The 26,328-nt window shown below is 37.5% G+C and overlaps 1 protein-coding gene across 4 annotated transcripts in view; it reads left to right on the plus strand.

The window, feature by feature from the left end:
* PCNX2 (pecanex 2) overlaps nt 1-26,328 on the plus strand; it is a 343,243-nt gene that overhangs the window by 155,084 nt on the left and 161,831 nt on the right. For all 4 annotated transcript variants that reach the window (XM_016941055.4, XM_063790484.1, XM_514278.8 and 1 more), the window contains 2 exons: nt 11,048-11,140; nt 11,979-12,129. In XM_016941055.4, the coding sequence (XP_016796544.3) occupies nt 11,048-11,140; nt 11,979-12,129 (244 nt within the window). The remainder of the gene's footprint in view (nt 1-11,047; nt 11,141-11,978; nt 12,130-26,328) is intronic.

Here is a 26,328-nt window from a genome sequence, read left to right on the forward strand (position 1 = left end):
GACCTTAAGCCTTGTTTTTCAGACCTCGAACTATGGAGAACAGGAATTGAAGCCCAGGTGGGTGTCCAATGCCAGACCATGGATCATCAGCCTGGGACACCAAAGTGCCACACTCTCAGAGTGAGGATGATACTCAGGAAGTCAGCTCTACCACCCTCCACACCAGGAAGTGCAAGCAGACTCACCTCATGATTGAGCAGAATAACAGAATCCTTGAGAAGTCATAAGTTTGCATGGATTTGCAGCACAAGTTCAAACAACTAGATGGCACCAAATCCCTCAATTTATGAAGACATTTAACGTGGTACCCAATTGGAAACGCCTCATGGCAGAAACAAACATAAATCCTTTCTAGAAGGCTGCCTTGTCCAAGTGTTTCCCAAACCAGTTTTTTTATGGAAAATGCACAGCTTACTATAAAAGAATTTTAACCTACACTTGGAAATAAGGAACCAGCAGAAACAGGTCTGCAAATATTTCAGATATTGGAAGTATCAGACACAGATTTTAAAACAACTATACTTATTATGCTTAAAGAAGTAAAAGGCAAGCTTTAAAATTTATAGACCATAGAAAATATTTAAAACAATCCAGCATGTTTGAAAGAGAGCCAAATAGAATTTCCTAAACAAACAAACAAACAAATGAATCAATTGAAATATACACCACCACACACCCCACACATGGGAGATTAGATGCTTCTGAAGAGAGAATTAGTGAACTGAAAGATAAGGAGAGAAGAAAGTACCCAGAACATAACACTAATTGACAAAAGAAAAAAAATCAAGAAATATGAAAGAGAAATGACTTGAAGGATAGAGTGAGAAAATCTAAAATATATCCAATCAGAATTCCTAGAAAAAGAGAGAGAGACTGAAGCATAATCAATATTTGATGAGATAATATCTGAGAGTTTACCAGAATTGATGAAAGACACTTATCTTGAGATTCAGGAATTTCAGTGAATCACAAGTAGGGTAAATTAAAGAAAAAAGAATCCGCACCAGACAAGCCATAGTGAAAATGCAGCATGCCAAGCACACAGACCAACTTAAAGCAGGTAAACAGAATGAACAGATCTCATTCAAATGGATGAGAGGCTGCAAACTCCCTTATCAAGAGCCCTCATGGAAGCCAGAAGACAGTTGTTGGATATACTTAATGATGTGTAAAGAAAGTAACTACCAAGCTAGAACTTTACTCCTAGTGAAAATATCTTTTAAGGATAAAGGCAAAATAAATTTTAGAAAAACAAAAGCTGAGAGACCCTCATTACATGTAATTCTGAAGATATTTTTCAGTAGAAAGTGACCTTGTGTTAAAAGTAATTTGAGGAGAAAAGAAAAAGATTTAAAAAAAAAAAAGTGGTCTTGGATGGAAGATCTGATTTGCAAGTGAACAAAAAGAAAAGAAAGTGGCAGGTACATTGGCAAACCTGAGTAAATATTAACTGCATTTAACCATGATAAGACTATATAGTTGGCTTAAAAAATGTAAGGTAGAATGAAAATACATGACTATAATAATATACAAGTTTAGACGAGAGGAGAAATGAACTTCAAGTCGTCAGAGGTCTTAGTAATGTCCAAGAGAAGAATAAAGATACAGATTGAATGTCCCTAATTCAAAAATCCAAAACCTGAAATGCTTCAAAATCCAAAACATTTTGAGCACCAACGTGACGCTCAAAGGAAGGGAGTGTTTTGCATTTCGGATTTTCGGATGAGGGCTGCTCAGCCCGTACCATTAACTTTGGTCTGTGATAAATTAGGTATGCATGTTGGAATGTTTTGTGCAACTACTAAAGGAATAGAAACAAAGCATGTAGCTTCCAAATCCAAACAGAGGGAAAAACAGAAAACTAAAAAATAGAAGTTATTCACAAATAACAAAAGGAAATTGGACTAATATGTCATACTATACTTAAAAGTCAATTCCAGGTAAATTATAAGCCTAAATATGAGAAAATAAAACCTGAAAGCACTTAGAGTCATAATAATGGAAACTACTTTTATGATAGCAGTGTAGGAAATAATTTTTTAAAACAACACAAAAGATTCAAATTAATTAAAATTATGACCTTTGATTTATTATTTTAAATTTTACAGAAAAGAGACTAGTGTCTAGATGAGTATAAGATTCCTCTAAATCAATAAGAAAACCAGATATCTCCATTGAAAATAGGCAGAAGACTTGTACATACACTTCACAAATGAGGAAATATAAATGGCCAAAAACCATGAATATATGGGCAACCTCATTAATAATCAGAAAACTCCAAATTAAAATCACACCGACTCACCATTTCAAAACTACCAGACTAAAAAAAATGTAAAGTTCTCACAGTACTAAGTGTTGACAAGTGTAGAGCAAGAGAATTCTCATGTATTGCTGGTGGGAGTGTGAATTAGTATACACATTTTGGACAAAAGTTTGATAACATAAAGTTTAAGACATGAATAGACTGCAGCCAGCAATTCTACTCCTAGGTACTTATTCTGGAGCAAATCTTGCACATTTGCACCAAAATACACATATAAAATTGTTCATAATAGCACCTTTTCATGAAAGTGCCAAATGAGTATTCTACAGCAAAGGAAATAAACTTATTACAGCTAAATGCAATGCATGAGTGAATCTTAACCACGTAATGTTGAGCAAAGGAAGCAAGACACAAAATAATGCATATAGTATGGTACAATATATTGAGTAAAAATGGGCAAAATTAAACAGCTTACAGTTGCATACCTAAGTCGTAAGTAGTGAAATCATTTTTTTTCAAGCAAGAAAATGATTTTCACCAGTCAGGATTGTTGATGGGAACCTCCAGGAGGCGAGAGAAGGATTTTTGATCAGATAGCCACATACAAGAAGCTTCTAGGATGCTGGAAATGTTAGATTAATTGAACTAGTTGGTGGTTACAGAGGTGTTCACTTTATAATTATTAAACTGTACATACTTATTATATGCACTTTATGGTTACCTGTGTCACATTTTAAAACAGTAAAATAAATTTTCAAAAAATATATTAAATAAAATCAAATATTTATCCAAAATATACAGAGAAAATGATTTTTCAGACTTAGGATCCATAAAATAAATAACACACACACAATACCCCGAGTTAGATTTAAGAACATAAAAATTTTAAACTTCTGTATGTAAAAAAAGGTGGAAAAATTTAAATAATTTGATACAGTACTTGTGGCAAACTTAGGAAAGTTAAATATCTTTCTAATACCAGCAACCCTTATAATTTGATTTTTAAAACCCTATAGGCAAATTATATGTGTATCATTTGTATATAATTGTATTCAAATATGTATATATCTGAGCTTCAAAATGAAGCCATTTGAAATTTTATATAAAATTTAGGAACAAATTAAGTAAATGTATGAAATAATTACCATTATTATGAATTTAAAAATGCAAATTAAAATGAGATGGCATTTTTTTTGTACACATCATTAGCACTGGAAAAATTAGTGATGGTGCCAATTGTGTCAAGATGAAATCTCTTAGACATCATTTGTGTTTATGTAAATTATTATAATCATCTGAAAAAGCATAATTTATCAAGGATTGTGAAATGCTTACAACCTATGATAGAGTAAATGTATTTGCTAGAGTTTTTCTAGGAAATTAATTCAAAATATGAAAAAAATTTAGTATATAAAGATAATGATTTCAGCATAATTCATCATGGTAAACAATGGAAGGCAACCTAATAGTAGCAGTCAAGGGATGTTTGCACTATGAGTCGTTCAATTTCATTCACTAAATTAATGTTTTGAGTGATCACTATGGCATTGTATGTGTATGATATCACAAGATGGAAAATTACTTAACCACTAAATGATATTAGTGAGCCTATACAATTATATATATATAGCTTACAAAAGAAAATACTGTGGAAAAGATAGAAAATTATTTGCACACTAAGATTAGATACTTATAAAATATGCATAGAAATATTCATATACATAATGATTATAGCTAGAGCCTGGTTTAACATCAACAGGAAAAATACTGGCTCAGAAAACACAAAAATGCTAATACCGTTAATGTCAGGCTATAATGATTGTGAATGATTTTCCCCTCTCTTCTCTATGTTCTAGGGTGCTGCAATGTTATTATGTTATTCTATAATGGGAAACTTAATTAATAATAAAAATTACAAAGACCTAAATTTGCTTTTTGCTTCCATCTTGCAGTATATTCCCTTTCACACTCATTTTTGTAATATCTAACATAGTAGAATTCACTATTAAGACATAGGACATTTATTAAAAGGAAACAGATACTTAAACTCTTGTTTTTTAGGTAAGTAATTTAACAGAGTCCCAGATTTTTTTAACCTTCAAACGTGAAGGAAGAGGGCAGTACCAGTAAATTCTCTTTTTATATTACAAAACTAAGATCAAAATAAAATATACCTACCTGAAAAAACCTACATATATTTATATCTTATAGAAGGTGGAAAGGTATATACATTTAAATGAGCAAAAAGTTATTTAACAAGAAAACCAACCAAAGTTACAAACTTTTTAGAGCTTATTAAAGGCTGCTTTCACAGGACACAGTAGCAAGCTCTGAAGTTCAGGTGTTTTACAAGATTCCTTTTAAAGATATTTTTATTTTTTAAAGAGATTTTATTGTGTATATTTAAAGTATATAACACAATGTCATGAGGTACATATAGATAGTAAAATGGTTACTATAGTGAAGTAAGTTAACATATCCATCATCTCGCATAGTTACCCATTTTTATTTGTTTTTGTGGCAAAAGCAGCTAAAATCTACTTATTTTGCAGGAATCCCAAATATAGTACAGTTTTATTAATTATAGTTCTCATGTACATTAGATTGCTGGAGTTGTTTATCCTACATATCTGCTACTTTATAATTTCTAACACACATATCCCCATCTCTACCTCCCCCATGCCCATGTTAACTACTGTTTTATTCTCTATCTCTGTATGTTTGACTCTCTCTCTCTCTCTCTCTTTAGATTCTACATAAAAGTGAAATCACACAGTATTTGTCTTTCTGTGTCTGGGTTATTTCACTTAGCAAAATGTGCTCCAGGTTCATCCATGTTGTGGCAAATGGCAGGATGTCTCTTTTCATAAAGGCTGAAAAATATTCCATTTACATTTATATTAGAATTTCTTTATCCATTATTTATCTGTTGACAGACACTCAGGTTGTTTCCACATCTTGGCTATTGTGAACAGTGCTGCAATACACGTGGTAGCACAGATGTCTTTATGGCATGGTGATTTCATTTCCTTTGGGTATATGCCTAGAAGAGAGGTTGCTGGGGCACATGGTAGTTCTGTTTTTAATATCTTTTTTTTTAAATATAGAGATGGGTTCCCATTATGTTGCCCAGGCTGGTCTTGAACTTGCAGCCTCAAGCAGTCTTGCCACCTCGGCCTCCCAAAGTGCTGGAATTACAGGCGGGAACCAACACACCTGGCCTATTTTTAAATTTCTTTAGAACTTCCATATTATTTTCATAATGGGTTGCACCTATCTACATTCCCACCAAAAAAAAAAAATATTATTTTCCAGGATAAAATTTTTGGAGCAGAATAATATCTGCTTTTTGGTGGCTTTGGGGAAAAACAACTGTTTCCTTTTGATTTTGCTGATGGTATTTTCAGCAATATTAGGAGAGCAGTCTAGTTTCATTAACTAGCATCAAGAGTAAAAAGCTCAGTAATTACCATTTGCCATCTGTATATCTCCTTCAGTGAAGCGTCTGTTCAGAACTTTTTATCATGTGCAGCTGGGGATGTAGGAGGGTGTTGTTTGTTTATAGGTAAATGTCCTTTGTTGAATGTGGGTTTTATGAGTAGTAATGTTTTTTTCCCTAGTCTTTGGCTTGCCTTTTTGTAAGTGTCTTTCGAAGAGCAAAAGTTTTACATTTTTGTGATGTCCAATTTATTTAATTTTTTCTTTTATAGTTCCAACTTTTAGTGCTCCATTTAAGAAATCTTTGCCAAATCCAGGATCATTAAGATTTCCTTTTATGGTTGCTTTGAGCAGTTTGATGGTTTGTTAGGTTCATGATGTTGAGTTAATTACTGTATGTGCAGCAAAGTAAGTATCAAGATATTTTTGTTATTGTTTAATTTTATTTTATTTATTTATTTATTTATTTTTATAGATGGCTATTCCATTGTTCCAGCACCTTTCATAGAAAAGATTATCCTTTTCTTCATTTAGGGGATTTGTCATTTCACCATTGCACTCTTGTCGAAAATCAATTGGTCATGTATCTGTTGTGGCCTATTTCTGGACACTTTATTCTTTTCCATTGATCTAGATGTGTATTTGCACCAATACCATCAATACCATAGTTACTGTGCTTTGTAATAAACCTTGAAACCAGGTATTGTATGTCCTCCAACTTTTTATTTTTCAAAGTCGTTTTAGCTATTCTAGGGTCTATTGCATTTCCATATACATTTTTAAATTAGCATGTTCGTTTCTAAAAAAAATTCTGCTAGAATTTTCATTACAATTTCATTGAATTTATCAATCAGTTTTGTGAGAATTGACTTATTAACAATACTGAATCTTCAAATCCAGGAATGCAGTGTATCTCCCCATTTATTTATTTAGTTTATCTGTTTAGTTTCTCTCATTTCTTTACTGATGTTAGGTGGTTTCCGTCTTGCACATTTTTTTTCTCAAGTTTATCCCTAAATATACTTTTAGTGCTATTATAAATAGTACTTTAAATTAAGTACATGAAAAGATGTTCATCATTAGTCATTGGAAAAGGCAAATTAAAACCACAATTAGATACCACTCCATTAAGGTTTCTCAACCTCAGCACTGTTGACATTTTGAGCCTCAGAATATTTCCCTGGTTGCAGGGAAGTGGAGGCTGGGGGGGCTGTCTTGTGCATTGTAGGATGTTTGGCTGCATCCCTGGTCTCTAGCCACCAAATGGCAGTATTATTTCTTCCCTTCCTCAAATTGTAAAAACCAAAATGTCTCCAGATACTGCAAAATGTGCCCTAGGAGGCATACATTCACTAGCATGGTTAAAATTTTAAAAACTATTGACAAGACTATGGAGCAACTGGAACTCACACATGCTGCTGTTGAGAATGTAAAATAGTTACAACTACTTTGAAAACAGCTTGGCAGTTTCTTTTTTTAATTTTGCTTTTAATTGACAATAATTGTACACATTTATGGGGTACACTGTGATGTTTTCATACATGTATGCATTCTGCAATGATGAAATTATGGTATTTAAAATGTCACCTCACTTATTTATCATTTCTCTGTGGTAAGAATATTGAGAATCCTCTCTTCTAGTTATTTTGAAATACACATTATGATATTGTTACTGTTGTCTTCCTACTATCCTGTGGAACACCAGAATTTATTCTTTCTAACTATAATTTTGTATTCATTGAACAATCTCTCCTCCCCCTTCCTTCTCCCCTCCCCAGCCTCTACAAACCACTATTCCACTCTGTACTTCTATGAGATTGGCTTTTTTAGATTCTACAAATAAGTGAACTCAGTGGTATTTGTCTTTCTGTGCCTGTCTTATTTCACTTAACATAATGTCTTCCAGGTTCATCCATGTTGCTGCTGCAAAATGACAGGATTACATTCTTTTTTATGGCTGAATAGTATTCCATGGGGGTGTGTTTGTGTATATCACATTTTCTATATATTTTCTATATACGATGTATATTTCATATATATCATATGTAAAAAATGTGGTATCATATATAAAATGTGATTATATATATTATATATTTATTGGTTTATGGCCACTTAGATTGATTTCATATCTTGGCTATTGTGAATAATGCTGTATTAAGCCTGGGAGTGCAGGTATCTCTTCAACATACTGATTTTATTTACTTCGAAAAATACACAGTAGTGGAATTGCTGGATCATATGGTAGTTCCGTTTTCAATTTTTTGAGGAAACTCCCCATACTGCTTTCTATAATGGCTGTAGCAATCAAGATACATTTCCACCAACAGTGTGTAAGGATCCTTTTCTTTCACATCCATACCAGCATTTGTTGATAATAACCATTCTAATTGGGATGAGATGGTATATCATTGTGGTTTTGATTTGCATTTTCCTGATGATTAGTGACGTTGCACATTTTAAAATATTTTTTGGCCATTTGTATGTCTTCTTTTGAGAAATTTCTATTCACGTCCTTTGCTCAGTTTTTAATTGGATTATGGCAGTTTCTTAAAAAGTTAAGACTAAACCTACTACATAACCCAGCCATTCTTCTAGGTATTTACACAAGAGAAAAGAAATAACATGTCCAGGGAAATGTTCATGAATATTTGTTGCAGCTTTATTTAGCTGCAAATAGCCAAAAACTGGGAACAAATTCAAACATCTACCCACAGGTGAATAGATAAACACATTGTGGTATATCCATACAGAGGAATACTACTCAGCAATGAAAAGGAATGAACTATTGACACAGACGACACCATGGATGAATCTCAGAATAAGTACACTGAGTGAAAGAAGCCAGACCATACATATTTTATGAATCTATGTATATAACATTCTAGAAAATGAAAACAAGAGGCTGAGGTAGAAGGATCGCTAAAGACAGAAAGTCAAGGCTATAGTGAGGAAAGGGATAGATTAGGAAGAGGCAAAAGAGGAAACATTGGGGTGTAATGGATGTGCTGATTATCTTAATTCTGGTTATGGTTTTATGGGGATATATATAAATTATAGGACTATATATATATATATAACATATATATAATTGTGGTTATGGTTTTATGGGGATATATATAAATTATAGGACTATATATATCCCCATAAAACCATAACCACAATTATATATATGTTCTATAATTTATACATGTAAAATATACATATAAACTTGTTAAGTTGTATACTTTTATTTTTTTGAGACAGAGTCTCGCTCTGTCACCCAGGCTGGAGTGCAGTGGTGTGATCTCGGCTCACTGCAACCTCAGCCTCCTGGGTTCTGCGATTCTCCTGCCTCAGCCTCCTGAGTAGCTGGGACCACAGGTGTGAGCCACCACAACCGGCTAATTTCTGTATTTTAGTAGAGACAGAGGTTTCATCATGTTTGGCCAGGCTGGTCTTGAACTCCTGACCTCAAGTGATCCACCTGTCTTGGCCTCCTAAAGTGCTGGGATTACAGGTGTGAGCCACAGCACCTGGCCTAAGTTGTGCACTTTAAATATATGTGGCTTTTTGGTACCAATTTTATCTCAATAAGCTATTTAGAAATTATAATATAGAAAAGAAATGGGTGGAGAGAACCATTTTAATAAATAGAGAAAGGCTGTGTAATGGTCTGTATTTACACGAGATACTCACGACACCGATGGAAATCACAGTGGAATTCCCATATATCATCCAACTGTGAAAAAAAGATTAATAATAATTCGAGCTCATTCCTGCTTCTGCTTTAAGAAACTTAGAAATGCAGCCTTCCTTCCTCTCCACTCCAGCAGTCATACTGGTGGCCGGCTGTTTTCCCTTTAGACAAAGATGATTAGTCAGTTAAACATAACACATGATTTTAAATTAGAATATTCGGGAAAATGTTTATCTTCTTTCAGATAAACATTCAGTAATTTTTAAATGACATAAAACCATGTTAATGAAAAATAGGAGAGAAAAATTAACATCTCCCCACAGCCAAAAGATGCAGGGAATTACAGAATGTTCCTCTAGAAAGGTCTGGTCTTTCTTAAGCATTTGGAATGATAGGAAGCAATATATGTCCTGTTGCTAAAGTAAATTTTTGGTGAATTTCTCTGATCACAAGCATTTCGTAGATTCAGAATTAAATTCCTATGGTTATCCCTGCCCCAAAATCAGATACCATTAATTACTATGAATAAATCTAGGATCCCGACTTTTTCACTGTTTCTTTTTATCACTTTGGATGATAATATGGTCAGCAAGCCAGGAAGGAGCATGACTTGCAAGAAACCCCACATTTTAATTTTAAAAACAGTGATTTAAAAGGCATAAATCCCTTCGATATGAGAAAGGGAGGTATAAATGTATTGAAGGTTTCAGACTTTTCAGGTAACAGTGTGATACCTTCAAATGATCAATAATTGTGTAATATAACTAATCCACCTCTACAGAGAGAAAAGAAGTGGTGGTTCCTCCTGTTTGCTTTAGATTGTTCGGCCAGCAATATTGTGCTCCATTGGAGCTAACAGGCCATTCTCCATCTATCTGCATTCACAGCATTCTCAGGTTGAACTTTGCTTTGTTTTCCCTAGCCACTGCTTATACTACAATTTTGTATGAAAAAGTATTAGTGAGTTACTGAACATTTCATTGTCTGCATGTAATGTGTGTACCTCTTGCATATATCTATGTATATATATAAATATAAACATACATGTATATATAAATATAAATATATATATATAAATATATATATAAAATAATTTTGAAGTAGTTTCTTTAATTCACCAGTGATCTGACTGGTAAATTAAAATGCAAAATCTGGTCTAGTCCAAAGCAATAAGAAACGTATAAGAGGCTTCTGTTTGTTTTAGCCAGGTTTTTGGAATGTTAAAATCCAAGACACCCTAAAGCCATGTAGAGATGATTAGCACTTTGAGCTCCTTTATCAGACCTTATCTAAGTCCCTTTGGGGAGCTCTCTGGGAATCTCATATCTGATCTATGTTTGTGGAAACACAGATCAGATACAAGAACCTCATGCCTCTTACTTGTGTAGAAAACCTTTCTTCTTTCTATGGTTAGCACCCATACAGTAACCTTGCAGTGCGTGATTCCTCTCCCCCACCACTCTCCCCCAGCCCACCTTAGTCTTCCTGAAATTCCCTAAGCAGGAGCTAATGAACAGCCATCTAGTATGTGCCAATGAGTGTGTCAGGTAAGTGATGGGCTGGAAAAACAGTTTATCTTGGGTCAGTGTCCTGCTGCTTGATTTACCTGGTCACACAGAGTTGCTGAGAGAAATGAAGAGTCGCCTTTACCGCTGGTTTTCTCTTTCCAGACGGATATCTTAAAATGGGATCTCATCGTCTGCGCAGTGGTTGCTGTCCTCTCATTTGCAGTCAGCGCCAGCACTGTATTCCTGTCATTGCGAGTATGTATCCACCAACTTTGTACTCTTCCTGCCCCCTTATTCTCCTTAATAACAAAGCTGTCATGGAGCTACAGGGTATTGACAAGACACGTGAGCCAGAGAAAGAAAACAAAATGCCCGCTGAGAGGCTTAGGGAATGAATCCATGTACTGTGAACAGTTATGTCCAAGATGTGACTTGGTCCACATCACAGATAGGGTTCGATTGCTTTATCCTTACCCTTTCCTGCATCTGGGGAGCTGTTTTGTTTGCAAGAGTGATGGCACATCTTGTGGAATCCACTGTGAGGACAGTTAATAGTCATAGGGTGGGCTAACAGTGCTCTACTATGAGTAGAGAAAAGAGGAGTCACCGTATCGGGGTGAGGCAGAGGTCACAGAGCCAAAAGGACTATGGGAAAAGGATTTTCAGTTAGAAAAACAAAGTGGGGAGCTCCAGATGGGATTCCTGGCTGTGGTCCTTCCAGACAGTTGCTATCTCTATACAAAAATATTGTCCATCCCAGAACTCCCCTTTTCATGAGGAAATGTCTGTGAGCTGCATGGGTTATTCTTCACCTCCTCATTGGAAAATTTTAAAAATGTATTCCAAGGGGCATAATTCTGTTGGCCTCTGTACTTCCATAGGCTAGTTCTCCCTCACCCTCATAGTAGTTTCCAACACATGAACCAATTTCATGGTATAGAGAAGACATTTTCAGAGGCCTGAAACAAGAACTGAGTCTGGCTATCCGTTAAGAGGAAAAAGTGGAAGGACAGTGATGTTATGTATTATTCATGGGCATCCCTCTCCCCATCCTCTAGGCTAAGTAATGAGATTCTGCCCATTTTTATCGCAGCCATTTCTCAGCATCGTGCTGTTTGCCTTGGCTGGAGCCGTGGGGTTTGTAACACATTACGTGCTCCCTCAGCTCCGCAAGCATCATCCCTGGATGTGGATTTCACACCCCATTCTCAAAAACAAAGAGTATCATCAACGGGAAGTGAGAGGTTAGTAATATATCCCTCATTTAAAAAAAAAAAAAGCGAAAAAGGAGGGGTAGGTATACATTAAACCGGAGAGCATGTGCAACAGTCTGAATGTACTTAATGCCACAGAACTGTACACTTGAAAATGGTAGATGGTACATTATGTGTATTTTACCACAATAAAAAAGAAAAAAGGAGAACGTGTACCTTAGAGTATATGGTATTTGTTCCCAGATATTCTAGCCAACCATAACAAGAAAGTTAAAGCCAGGTGAATCAGAAGAATGTTTTATAAAAATATTAATTGGCTATTGGTATTGTGGAAAAATTATATCATTCACAGTTGAAGATTATGCTGTTCCCACAAAAACTGACTGGGGCCTAAGAAGAGCATCCCTTGACCAAGCTCCCATCCTTCATGAAATGACGGGGATGGAGCAGGGCCTGACCAATAACTTTACGCACTCCTGAACACTTGCATCTAGGCCTACACCTGTATCTACACGTGGTTGACTTAGCAGTTTCCATGGGTGTCTCTGGCCATGATCATGTAATAGCCTGGTAATCACAACCATTTCACAGCCTTAGAGAAGAAATAGATTTCTTCTAGATAAGAAGTCTTCTAGAAATTTTTCTGCTAGATCTTTCCTTGCTCTGTAATTCCCTGTTCTGTGCTTGAATGGATGGAAGAAGACTGATTTATCCACAGTTTTAGACCCATCAAAGTTATTGCTCATAGATTATGACTGCTGTCTAATGCTGCTGATTCTGCACAGAGCTGTTTAGCCTATTGTAACTTCTCAGTTGTTAGCGAGTTATCTAATCGTCTATATGTCCAAGCATAAAGAGAAGTGAGGGGCACCAAGGTTTGTGGACTTAAAGTACTGAACTCAGCCAAATTTGTCACCAGCAACTTCAGTAGACTGGTGTGACAAAAGGAAAAGGGGGGAAATAATTTTTAAAATAAATATGCAAGAGTCACTGAAGATGCTGTCCAGAATAGAGAGTGCTTCCATAAGGAGCATCTCTGGGTGGGCACAAGGAGCCGCCTTAGTTAGAAACAGCCCAAGTAGAAAAACTGGCTTGTTCAGTGGAGAAAGATGGCCTCGTCGGGCTACTGGGGTTTAGAAGTGCAGGGAGGGTAACTCAGACTTCTCTCCCCTTGGAGACTTACTCTTCCCACCTGCAGAATCAGGAGCTAGCATAAAGATGGAGCTGCATAGTTTTAAACGTTCTGTACAATTCCATGTGCTACTTAAATGCAAATTATTATCAGTATTAGAAAAACTGAAAGAAGATAGACTCAGAGAAGCTTCCATCTATAATGGTTTGTATATTTTAGTCCACTTGTAGAGGAAAGTCCCTACCCCAACAGGTGACTGCTTGTGGATACATAGAGGACCCTGATGAAAAAGACCAGTTTCTATAGAACTTCTGCAGCCTTCAGGTTATATTTCCCTTTCATTCAAAAACCTCTAGAAAGACTAAGTGTTGGTGAAATTAGTGGAGTGTTTTGGGGTTTGTTATTTTGACATTATTGGTAAGTTAGTTGATGGAGATTTGAAGTAAGAAGCTTTAACTGCATATCTATATCTATATTTATATCTGTACCTGTACCTGTACCAATACCTTTACCTATACATTTCCTTATATTTTTACTTTTGTCTATATCTATACTTTTACCTGTTTGTAACCTACACATTTGCCTATACCCATACCAATACTTACTTCTATACCTTTACCTTTACTTCTATATATCTTTATCTTTACCTATACCTAATCTTTACCTGTACCTGTATCTATACCTTTACCTTTATCTATACCTATACCTTTATTTGTATCTATAACTTTCCCTGTACCAATGACTATACCTATACTTTTACCTTTACCTGCACCTATACCTGTGCCTTTCCCTACACCTGTTCTTAAACTATGCCTATGCCCATGCCCGTGTTAAATGTACATATTTAAATACCTTGGGGTGAGCAAAGAGAACCTGTGAAGCTGAAGGAAAGGAAAATGAGACAGATTAGACTTGGGCTTCCCTTAGTGTGTGGCAGTTCAGAGTGTAGAATTCAACAATGAAAGATAGGAGTGGGCCATTAACAACTTGGTTTCTGTTTTTTGTTTGTTTGTTTGTTTGTTTGTTTCATTTTCTCTCCTGTATCTAAGACAGCCCCATTTAAATTAAAATCATTTAGCTATTTCAAGCCTACATGGCTCTTTTTAATACAAGATTCAAGAACAAGTAAAGTGAGTGTGTTTGTGTTTCTGACTCGCCCTCTCGGAGGGCGAGTGAGTGGGTGGCACTGAGTCCCTGTGTATCCCATAGACGTAGGCTGGGAGGGGTCCACACTTGCTTACACAGTGTCAGGCAGAGGCTCTGTGGAAGTTTCTCACTTACCTACACTAGCTATTTATAAGCAGCCTGAAATCTAGCCGGGAGTCACAGGTTAGACAAATTAGGCACGTGATGAAAAACAGATTCCATTTCAAAATTAGGTGTATTAGAAGGAAAACCCACAGACACAAAATTTAAAAATGATTTAAGCCCAGTTACCCATTCTGGTGCTATCTGTGTCCTGAATTTCCTTGCCTCTTCTTCCTGGACTTCTGCCTCTTAGGTGTTGACTCTTCATTTTTTTTCCACCAGCAACAAAACATGTACAGGAAACTCAGGCCAGGCACACAGCTTTTCATGTGAAAGTGATGCTCACATCTTCTTTCTCATAGGAGCACAGAATATTGTCACTGGGAAAGAAGGCAGGGCAGAGCAGGACTAGCTAGTGTGTAGCCCACTGCTGGGACACAGTGGTTCCAGGGCAGACATCACTAACCGAGAGCGGAGTCCTAGAACTGGGCTGGTGGCAGACATTTCTAATCAACTGGAACAGTAAGATAAGGCATATGTGCTGCCCCTGTCTTAGAGTTTATTATATAATCCTATCCCACCATTTTACATAGATGGAAACTGAAGCCTAGGGACAGAAACATAACTTGGGTCCCACTGATTTTGTGGCCAGTGAGTGACTAGAGCCCAGGCCATTTCACTACCCGTGTTGCTCTCATTCTGGGTGGGCAATCATGTATGGCCTGAATGTGGCTTTCGGGCTGTTTTTGCAATCATCACTACCCAGAAGAGCCATAAGGCTACAGTCACAGTAGGTCCTGTAAAGTTTGACATGCCATCTTCTCATGCTAACACTACCAGGCTTCCCTGATTTGATAGAGAATTTCCACAATCGATTCTAGGCATTTTTGTGGCTTCTCAAACACTCTGCTCTCCTTGCTCCTCCCTTGACTAAGGATGCCATTCCTCCAGCTTCACTAGACTGACACCAGGCTGCTCATGCTTCAAGTCTCTGTGTTTTTTGTTTGTTTGTTTGTTTGTTTTGAGACTGAGTCTCACTATCACCCAGGCTAGAGTGCAGTGGCGCAATCTCGGCTCACTGCAACCTCTGCCTCCTGGGTTCAAGTGATTCTCCTGCCTCAGCCTCCTGAGTAGCTGGGATTACAGGTGCCCGCCACCACACCCGGCTAATTTTTGTATTTTTAGTAGAGATGGGGTTTCACCATGTTGGCCAGTCTGGTCTTGAACTCTTGACCTCAAGTGATCTGCCCGCCTTGATCTCCCAAAGTGCTGGGATTACAAGCATGAGCCACCGTGCCCAGCCCAGGTCTGTTTAAAATCAGCCCCTCCAGAGAAGTCTTGCCCCGATCACCTAAACCTGAATAGATTCCCCACTGCTCCCTGAGCCTCCCTTCCATAACCACTTGTAACCACTGGTGCCTAAGGTAGACTGAGCTCCATGTCTGCTAGCGCATACTCCTCCTCCAGTGCTCACGGCAGTGCTTGGGTGTAGAGAGGGAGGCTCACAAATGCTGAACTGCATTTAATGTAACCATCATCACTCTGTAGTCGCTGGAACAAACTTTAAACTTGGTGCATATACTTCGTTTTGGCTTACTTTCCTTTCTCCATACTTTGAATATGTACTTCTACTTGGTAGAATGTGGAGATAACAAATAATTTTGGTATAAAATTCAGACTATGATAAATGGAAATATATATTATAACTGAAGTTGAAGACTGCATGTTGAAACATATCTTTTTTAGTCAATTTAGTTCTTTACCTTTCAGACTAATTTATTGAAAGTAAATATTATCTCCTCCCAACCTTGATGTGCTGTTTCACCAATATTTGAATTAGGAGAATAAAATTCTATCACTTATAGTACAGTTCAGCATCAGATGAATCATGATGGTCATGGGGACACAACTGAGTTATATTAATGTGTATATGTGAAGTTGCTCTTTTAAAAAATCGCCATATTTCCCACCAAGCTAAGTTAATCATGCTGAACATGAAGACAGCACAATAGGCAACTGCATATTATTCTAGCTTGGGGTTTTTGACACTAAATGTTAAAGGAGTACTCATATTTTTAGAAAATAAAGCAAATTAATTTTCCTGAATTATAATGATTCCAGACAAATGACTTTATTGATTGATCCCAGTCATAAAGAAGTACAAAGTTGGACCTGATTGAAAATTTGTTTTATCTTAAAACTTTCCAAAGGAATTATTTCAAAAAGCAAATATTGGGGTTGAGTCACATTTCACATGGTCCTCCAAGGTAATGTTTCCATAATATTATGATTCTTGGCTTTTAAGAATTAAAAATAGTGACCTGATTTGATGACTGTACTCTTACCATAAAAATGGATTACAATGGAGTTAAAAGAGATTGAGACAAGGAATAAGTACGGTATTGAGATTCATTTATTTACTTGTTTATTCACGTAGAAAATGCTTATGGATATACTATTCACTCATTCAGAAAATAATTGTTGAGTTCCTACAAGATGCCAAGCCCTGTGAACCAGTGACGTAGGAATGACTAAGATGTAGTTCCTGTCATCAAAAAGCTTATAATCTGGTAAATAAGCCTATGGCTGTGTCACCGTAGAAGAATTGTGACTGCTACACACATACAGTAATGTGGGCCGTGACACTAGGTTCCGCCCTGCAGGAAAGACAAAGAAACAGTAGCTGGGCATGATGGTATGTGCCTATAGTCCCAGCTACTTGGGAGGCTGAGGCAGGAAGATCACTCGAGCCCAGGAGTTAGTGGCTGTAGTGCACTATGATAGCGCCTGTTGAATAGCCACTGCACTCTCGCACTTTAGCTGGAGCCACATAACAAGTTTCTGTATCTTTTTTTTTTTTTTTTGAGACGGAGTCTCACTCTGTTGCCCAGGCTGGAATGCAGTGGCTCGATCGCAGCTCATGCAACTTCCACCCTCTGGGTTCAAGCAATTCTCATGCCTCAGCTGCCCTACTAGCTGGAATTACAGGCGTGTGCTACTACACCCTGCTAATTTTTGTACTTTTAGTAGAGACAGGGTTTCACTATGTTGGCCAGGCTGGTCTCGAAATCCTGGTCTCAAGTGATCTGCCTGCCTCGGCCTCCCAAAGTGCTGGGATTACGGGCGTGAGCCACCGTGCCTGGCCAAGACTCTTTCTCTTAAAAAACAAAGTAAAAAGAAAGAAGTAGAAGGCTAATATCCTAAGTGAGGAGCTTACAATTAATTTCATGTATCATTGCTTAAATCTTTCCAACTTATTGATATGCATATAAAATGGAAAATATATGGAATTATATAATTAAATGTTGCGTTGATATCTGGTGCATGGCAGATAGTCAATAAACATTGGAGGAGAAAATTAATGATTAATGCTTTGTAAATTCACTAAAGGAAGGTTTTCTATAGGCTGATAAGGGCATACAAAGCCTCTTGAAGTAAAGGGTAGTTTGGAGGATTCACATGTACCTCTGTACCATACTGAAAAGCTTAAGTTATACTTTTTGGATGCATTAGAATAAATTTAAAAAGATAATATACATTATAAAACACATAGGCCGGGCATGGTGGCCCACACCTGTAATCCAGCACTTTGGGAGGCTGAGGTGGGTGGACCATGAGGTCAGCAGATCGAGACCATCCTGGCTAACACGGTGAAACCCTGTCTCTACTAAAAAATTACAAAAAATTAGCTCGACTTGGTGTTGCACGCCTGTAGTCCCAGCTACTCTGGAGGCTGAGGCAGGAGAATCGCTTGAACCCGGGAAGCAGAGGTTGCAGTGAGCCGAGACCACACCACTGTACTCCAGCCTGGGTGACAGAGCAAGACTCCCTCTCAAAAAATAAAACAAAACAAAAAAACACATCAATTAAACATCTATTTAAATTGTAATTTTAAAAAATCCACTATTACAAAACATTCCCTAATGGGTCCCAAATTTGCAATTCTTAAGTGAGATTTACTTTGCATTTTAGCAAATCTTGTCTCTCAGTTTACAGGTAGACTAGTTTCCATGTGATGCACATGATTCTGAGAGCTCTTGCTTTTTATAATGTATTTTTCACTTATATCAAAATAATACATAGTATTAAAAATCAAATAGAACAAGTTGTAATGAAAAGCAGCAGACTCTTGTCAACTCCACCCTCCTGCCCCATTTCTGATTTTCCCTGTACAGAAAAAAAATACTTTCTGCTCTTTAAGGTATCTCTTCTGGTATTCTTCTAAATAATGATCATGTGCGTGTTCTGCTACTTCTTGGTATTTTAGATTTGTTTATCTACTGACTTTCCATTATAAAAGATAAGAATTTATCTCTCTTATCTTCCCTTATGCATTAGCATTTTCACTTTCCTCCTTCTCCTAATATAGTTTTAATATATTTGTTGAACTTCTACTCAGGCTCTTTTTTAACTCTTAAGTCTAAACGTTGTTCACCTCTGAGTCCAGTAGTATAGACCTTGATTATATTTCTTATTCAAATGTTTGTTTTTGTATTTGCTCACCATTCCAATAGCTATGTAATGTATTTCTCATTCCAACTTTCCACACAGACGAATCTGTCACATAATCTATTAGCTCCGTCCTCCCTCCCTGACTCCCTCCTGGAACCTGCTGCAAGTTTCTGTTTTTGTTTACTCCCTTTTTTGGAGTGAAGCTTGTCCTCAGTCGCCCCTGAGAAGAGGCACATGAGAAGAAACTTTCGAGAGCTCCTCTGCTCAAAGTGTTTTATTCTACTTCATACGTCAGATAGTTTGTAGTGTGTAGCCTGCCAGGGTGTAAGCGTTATTCCATTGTCTTCCAGCATCCACTGCTGCTGCTAGAAAGTCTGAGGTTTTTTGACTCTTCGTCTTTTGTTTGTGACTAGGTTTTTCTCTGCAGAAAGCTTTTGGGAAGTTTAGGAGATAATTATAATGTTATGGCCCAGCCTTGGACAAGACTGGGTGGGCTCAAACCCTGGTTCTGTCACATACTAAGTGTGCTTCGCCATTGTGATTCAGTTTTGTCTTCTCTAACTGGGAATTCCTACATTAAATGTAAAATCAATCCAAGAAGAAATGTAGCACCTTTAGCCTAGTCATTGGCAGACAGAAAGCGCTCCCTAAGTGCATCCTCCTCCTCTTCCCAGGGTTCTGAAGTCTCATCAGTTTCACCTGACTTTGTGCCTTGGGAGGCTGAGGTGGGTGCCTGGCACCCATTGTGCTAGGCAGTTGATGGCCCTTTATAATCTGGATGTACATGTCATACATACAGTTTTGAAATTTTCATCAATAGGTCATAGTGCTATCTGAATGCCTTATTTCACAGAATTTGCGCAGTAATTAAGTGAAACTCAATAATATATGTAAAAATGCTTTCAAATGTATCTAGTGTTAGTTAAAGTAACATGGCATGAGAGGCACTGTCTGATTTTGGAACATAAAACTATGCGGGGGTCTTTGGAAAGAGGCTTTCTTTGCTGTGGCTAGAGGAGGAAGGATGTATTCCTTACTCGCCTTTTTCCCCACATAAGAAAGATGCTAGCTTCAGGAAGTAGTTAGAGACTTGGAAAACTCTCCAAAGTGTTTTTAATTCAAAATTACGAAAATAATTTGAAGCATAAACTGAACTAGTACTAGCAAAGTAACATAGTCATCATGTACTATGATACTGGTATGCAAAGTGCATTTCAAATGCCAAATAAATGACTTCGAGCTGAGTTTTTAGAAAGCAGCCTGTCAGTTGGAAGCCTGCTTTATTAATTATTCTCTCTGTTGCTATTATTTTCCTGCACCCTCTCTTCCCCTCATTTTCCCTTCCTCCCTGCCAGGCACTCTTATACTCTGGCTGATCTCCTCTAGTCCACTGGGAAACTTATCTTCCTGCGTCAGTCTCCACAAGGCTGGAGGTGGCCGCAGGGGTTTGGCAGTGAAGCCAAGTTACACTGCAGCGGGAGGAAAGAAAAGTGGAAATCAGTTACCTCTGCTTGCAGCAGAGGGAGGCAGAGGGAGGTCTGGAGAAGCTCAGGCAAAACTGGGCTAGCATTAAAAAGGCCGGGCACAGTGGCTCACGCCTGTACCCCATCTCTACTAAAAATACAAAAATTGGCCGGGCATGGTAGCAGGTGCCTATAATCCCAGCTACTCAGGAAGCTGAGGCAGGAGAATCACTTGAACCCAGGAGGCGGAGGTTGCAGTGAGCAGAGATTGTGCCATTGCACTCCAGCCTGGGCAACAAGAGTGAGACTTTGTCTCAAAAAAAAAAAAAAAAAAAAAGATAGAAAGACAGGACTTGGGACAGAGCTCAATGGTTAGCTGCCAGCCTCAGATTCCAGCTCTCCAGCAAGCCACAGGGTGTTTATCCAAGACCCATTAGGATTCTCTTAAATTGCTGATAAACCTAATGCAATATGGAGCTAAAATGAATGGTCAGTAGTGGGAGGGATACTTAAACAACTAACACTAAAAGTCAGGAAGTTTTAATATGCTGCATGCAATATATGCATAGTGGTCCTACAGTGGCTTTGGGCTATTAGCACAACAAACATGGGAAAGGCTAAAGAGAGCATTTTGAAGAATGATGTCGGTTCTCAGCTGCAGTCGGTGTGGCCACTGTGGTGAGCCCTGACTCAGTCTCCCTAAAGTAGGTCTGTTGGAATCTTATCAGAAGTAGCTTAACCTTCATAGCTCTCTGTGATAGGATGATATATGGATAGGCCATGGAGAAAATAGAAATGTTGTTTTTAAGTAACCTTGTAATTTAAATAACATACAAATTACACTTAACTTGAGGGAGGATTTCTTCTGAATTGGACATTTATTGAGCACCTGCTATGTCCTAGACACTGTTCTGGGCGTTGAGGATGCAAAAGTAAGCACGTTGTCCTTGTTCTTGGCGAGATGGTTATTCTAACGAGAAGCTCTGTCTACCCTGTGGCCATAGTGAGAGCATTTGGAATTCTCTCCTAGCCCTCTTCATGTAAAAATGTTGATCTAACCTTTTTCATGTGAAAAAGGTACAAGTGGTTCTATTCGCTTTTTCAGTTTTAAATATTATTATTATGGTTTGGTGTTAATTGAGGACCTTTCTGTCAAGAAGAGAAGGCACATTTCACACTGATTCTGCCGAGTTTCTCCCGCTTTTTGAGGAAATGTGAAGGACACATTTTTATTCCCACTGAACTAATGAAAAAAAAAATCAATGGGATGGTTTTGGGGAAATGAACATTAAAAATATTGGAGTAAGACTTTGTATCAAATGAATTTCCAGATGTATTAAAGCTTTAAAATGTTTTTTTAAATGAAGGAAGAAGAAAGAAACCAGAATAGCACTGCAAGAAAATGTAGGTCAAGTTATATCATCTTGGTTGAGGAAGAGAAAAAGAATTTTCTAAGCATGATGCCAAAGTAAAAACCCACTAATTAAACAAATGAAAGTTTTTATTCCTTGAAAAACATAAACTTTAATATTCTGATTCTCTCACGTTGCTCTTCCCTACCTTGTATTTCTTTGAGAAATTTACCATGATGTTGAACCGGAATAATGTCTATCAATTCATTCAAAATATATTTATTGTGTTGCTGGGACTGTGTAGGATGCTGGGGACCTGGAGAGTAGATATTCTGAGAAAATGAAATGCCTTGGCCAGAAGCAAACCCAGTACCCTCCAAAAGAAGCAGTACCCACTGTGGGGAAGCACCAGCTTCTCCTCAGACTTTGTTCTACTAGGCGTCTTCTTAATTAAGTTATTAATCCATCAGTTAGTCAGGTGTGTTACCTGAGATTTCCTGAGTGGCCACTATGGACAAAGTCTGAATGCTGCCTGTGACTGAGAAGGACGGTCCTGGCCCCGCTGGCTGTGGCTGCAGCCCTCTGGGGAAATGGTCATTCATCCCACGGAAGAAAGTACAATGAAAGAAACACATAGGGGGTTGGGAGGGAGTGCAAGGGAGTCTTCATTTAGATCTGAGGGGAAAGGAAGGGCTCCTTGAGGAAGTGACATGTAAATTGAGGCCTAAGTAAAGGAAATGGAGTAGAAAAAAAAAAAAAAATATATATATATATATATATATTGAGGCTTAAGGATAAGTGGAGGAAGAGGATTGAGGGCATGGGACTGGGCCATGGGCAGCCCTGAATTCGCTTAATTGAAAAAGAAAAAATGATGAACCATGGGTTCATCCTAAACGGAGATCAAGGGCTTTGAGCAGCAAGGATGATGTGACTTCCTTTACCCTGCATTCATTCTACTGGTTTTGTAAGTGAATCCTATTTCTAGAGAATAAACAACATGTGTACATGTTAGTGCTAAGAACTTGATGATAGCTGAGATTTGACCCAGGAAGACAGATGAGAGTGAGAAAGCTTACAGAAAAAAGCAATTGTCTATAATAAGGGGATGGTAACAGCACAGATGTGTTCATTCCACTTTGCAGAGTCTCTCTGCCTCAGATGCCTCAGGGGTGACACCAGGGATAGTTGATTCAAGCCTCACCCCCACTGAAATGCATCTGGCCCTTATATAGCAGGAAGCCCTCTGTCCTTGCAGCTTAAATCCTAATTCAAGGTTTGAATTGGTGAAGATTTTCTTTCTAAAGCTGAAAACATCCTGAGGATTTTTATTAACTTTTAATTATGGAGAAGAACTTATTTTAGTAGCATAAAGAGTCTAAACAAAACACAACCTGAAACCCTTTAAGAAAATTTAAAGCTTTTAATTGTAATGAGTTATATATAAACTTGTAAATGGTATAATTAGTTTGCATTCTTTTTCTCAAGGACCTAATATTCCAGAGAAAAGAGAAATAATCATGCTAAAGTATTGGTTTTTTTATGGTCTCTTTGCATATTTGGGACATTACAGAAAGGCAGTTACAAAATATCATTGCAAAGATTTTCTTTTTGACTTTACTTTGTGTGAACCCTAACACAATCTGGGGATGCAGGAAGCACATTTGCCGTGCTGCTGCATGGGCAAGCCCTCCTTTTTCTAGCCTTTCATGGTTGTTGTATGTGAAAGGAGTGAGTTTAATCTTTGAGGAATCAGAATTCTGGACTTACACTTTTGTTTTAGCTTCTTCTTACATTATTATTCATCTTTTAATGTGTCCCTTTCTACTTCCAACTATAAACATTCAGTATGAGTTTCATTTATCTGTTAACTGTTTTCCTCATCTAGAGATTGAAGCGTGTCATTAGAATAAATTGCTGAGATTGGTAGGAGGATTCTAAGATAAGTAAGAATTAAAGTGAAATTAAGGCCGGGCATGGTGGCTCAGGCCTGTAATCCCAGCATTTTGGGAGGCCAAGATTGGTGGATCACTTGAGGTCAGGAGTTCAAGGCCAGCCTGGCCAATATGGTGAAACACCATCTCTCCTAAAAATACAAAAAATTAGCCTGGCGTAGTGGCACGCTCATGTAATCCCAGCTACTTCGGAGGCAGAGGTTGCAGTGAGCCAAGATCCCGCCACTGGACTCCAGCCTGGGCAACAGAGTGAGACTCCATCTCAAAAAACAAAAAAAAAAAAGAAAAGAAAAAAAGTGAAATTAATATCCTGTCAATATGCAGCGTTAACGGAACCTGAAGTCAAAAGTTTGGGCTTGGTGATCTCTGGGTTTTGTTCTCTACTTTGTCATTTCTTGATATTTATTTTAACTTGTTTCCTCACCTTTTCCCATCTCTGCTTTGACTAGATGTTGTACTCAACACCCACCAGGAAAACCGTGCCTTGGGATGAATCTTTACCTGAAATGTTTTATTTCATTTCCGCTTGCTGGTGTGTGCTCATAGTGTAAACACATTTGCTGTCCTCTCATCTAGAGATGCAGAATTAATCCATGGAAAGCAGTGGTAGTTTTTATATGACATTTAGATGTCAGAAGCTGTCACTTTCATTCCTTTGAAGTACCATGGGCAGTAAACTAGAGCTGAATTATGCAGTTCAATCTGGTTTCTAACTCAGTATTTTTTTGTGACTCTCCTGTTCCTATAAAAATAAAGAGTAAAGGTTTTGTAACTTATGAATTAACTGGTTTCCAGTTCCCCAAAAGATTTTTTCCCTTCAAAAGTCCAACGTAGAGCTCCTTTATAGCTATCATCTTGCTTTGCTTCTAAGTAGAGATTCAGTTATCACCTCTTAAAGATCCCTGGCCTCAGCCCATCTCCATATGTGTTATTGTGGCCATATAGAATGCAGGGCCTGCCAACAAAATGCTGTTCTAATGTCAGACAGCAGAATGGTACTTACAGTCCAAGTCTTCCTAAAGATTAAATGTTTTAATCACTTGCCTTAAAGTTGTGTCTATGATATACGGTTGACCTTGAACAACACAAGTCTGAACTGTGTGGTCCACTTACACATAGATTTTTTTTTTCAGTAAAAGTTATACCTAGTGCTCCTGTCTCTCCTGCCTTCCCTTCCACTTCCTCCACCTTTTCACCTCTGCCACCCCTGAGCCAGCAGGACTACCCCCTCCTCTTCCTCCTTCTCCTCCTCAGCCTACTCAACGTGAAGATGTTGAGGATGAAGACCTTTATGGTGATCCACTTCCACTTAATGAACAGGAAATATATTTTCTCTTTCTTATGATTTTCTTAATAACATCTTCTTTTCTCTAGCATGCTTTATTATAAGAATACAGTATATAATACATATAACAGATTAAATATGTGTTAATCATCTGTTTATGTTACCAGTGAGGCTTCTGATCAACATTAGACTAATGGTAGTTAAGTTTTGGGGGAGTCAACGTTAAATTCGCACTTTTGACTGTGCAAGCGTTGGTGTCTCTAACCTCCCCCTTGTTCAAGGGTCAACCATAGTTTCACGTGCTCACACACACACCCCCCAGGTAGTTCAGATGGTTAGAATCTCACTGAGTAAGTATTTCACTCTCAAATATTTGGAAAGGCATGGATAGTGAATTCAGAGCTTATCAGTGCTGTCTCTTTTATTTGAAATTCATTGTTTTATGTGTTTCTGAGATGAGTAAACTGAAATTCTTATGCAAAACCTACTTTTGTTGCCATGACCTGTGGTAAATCCTTGTAGACTGTAATGGGATTATGTCCCTCCACTCAAATCAATCTATCTCCACTCACTGGAAAATGTCATTTTCTAAAAGTAAATGTGACAAGCTTTTGAAAATCTAGTTCTTACTCCCCCATCCAAATGGTGCCCAGGCTATTCTACAGTGATGACCCAGCCACTCAAATGTTTCCTTTAATTCATATGTTTTTCTAATAGCACTGGGAAGAGATTGGCTTATATTTCTCTTCATTTACATTTTTTTTTGCAGGAATATAGCTAAGGTTGTCATGTCTCTCTGAATTGGTGACAAATGTTGATAGAACTCTGTAAATGTATTTTTATAAGCAGGCTGAATTGCATTTGATGTGATGGCCTCAATCTGACACTGTTGATCTCTTATAAACTGAGAAATCAGAAAAAGTAATTTTGTACAGAAAGAAACTTAACTGTAACTGATTGTACTTTATGAGAGATTAAAATAGGAAATGTTGTTTAATACGCTAGTTACTTTTTTTATTTCGTAATCAGAAAAGTACTTCAAAAAGACTGCTTTTTTCCCCCTAGAACCTCTGTTAAATGTAATTATCCAGAATTCCCTCAACCACTAAAAATGATAAGGTAATAATCATTTACCAAACCCCAACTCTCTGGCAGACATTCTAGTAGGTACATAGTACCTACCCTTAACAAATTCAGAATCTAGTGGGAAGATTCGTATTGAAGTGAATAATTACTCTATGATGTGACACTTCCTTAAATTATAGAATTCACAGGGTACAGTGATGGTGTGAAGGAATAACATTCTTTGCGTTGAAGCTAGAAGTAATAATACAGGTTGAGT

This window comes from Pan troglodytes, chromosome 1 (genome assembly GCF_028858775.2).
Source record: "Pan troglodytes isolate AG18354 chromosome 1, NHGRI_mPanTro3-v2.0_pri, whole genome shotgun sequence".
Taxonomy (NCBI): Eukaryota; Metazoa; Chordata; class Mammalia; order Primates; family Hominidae; genus Pan; species Pan troglodytes.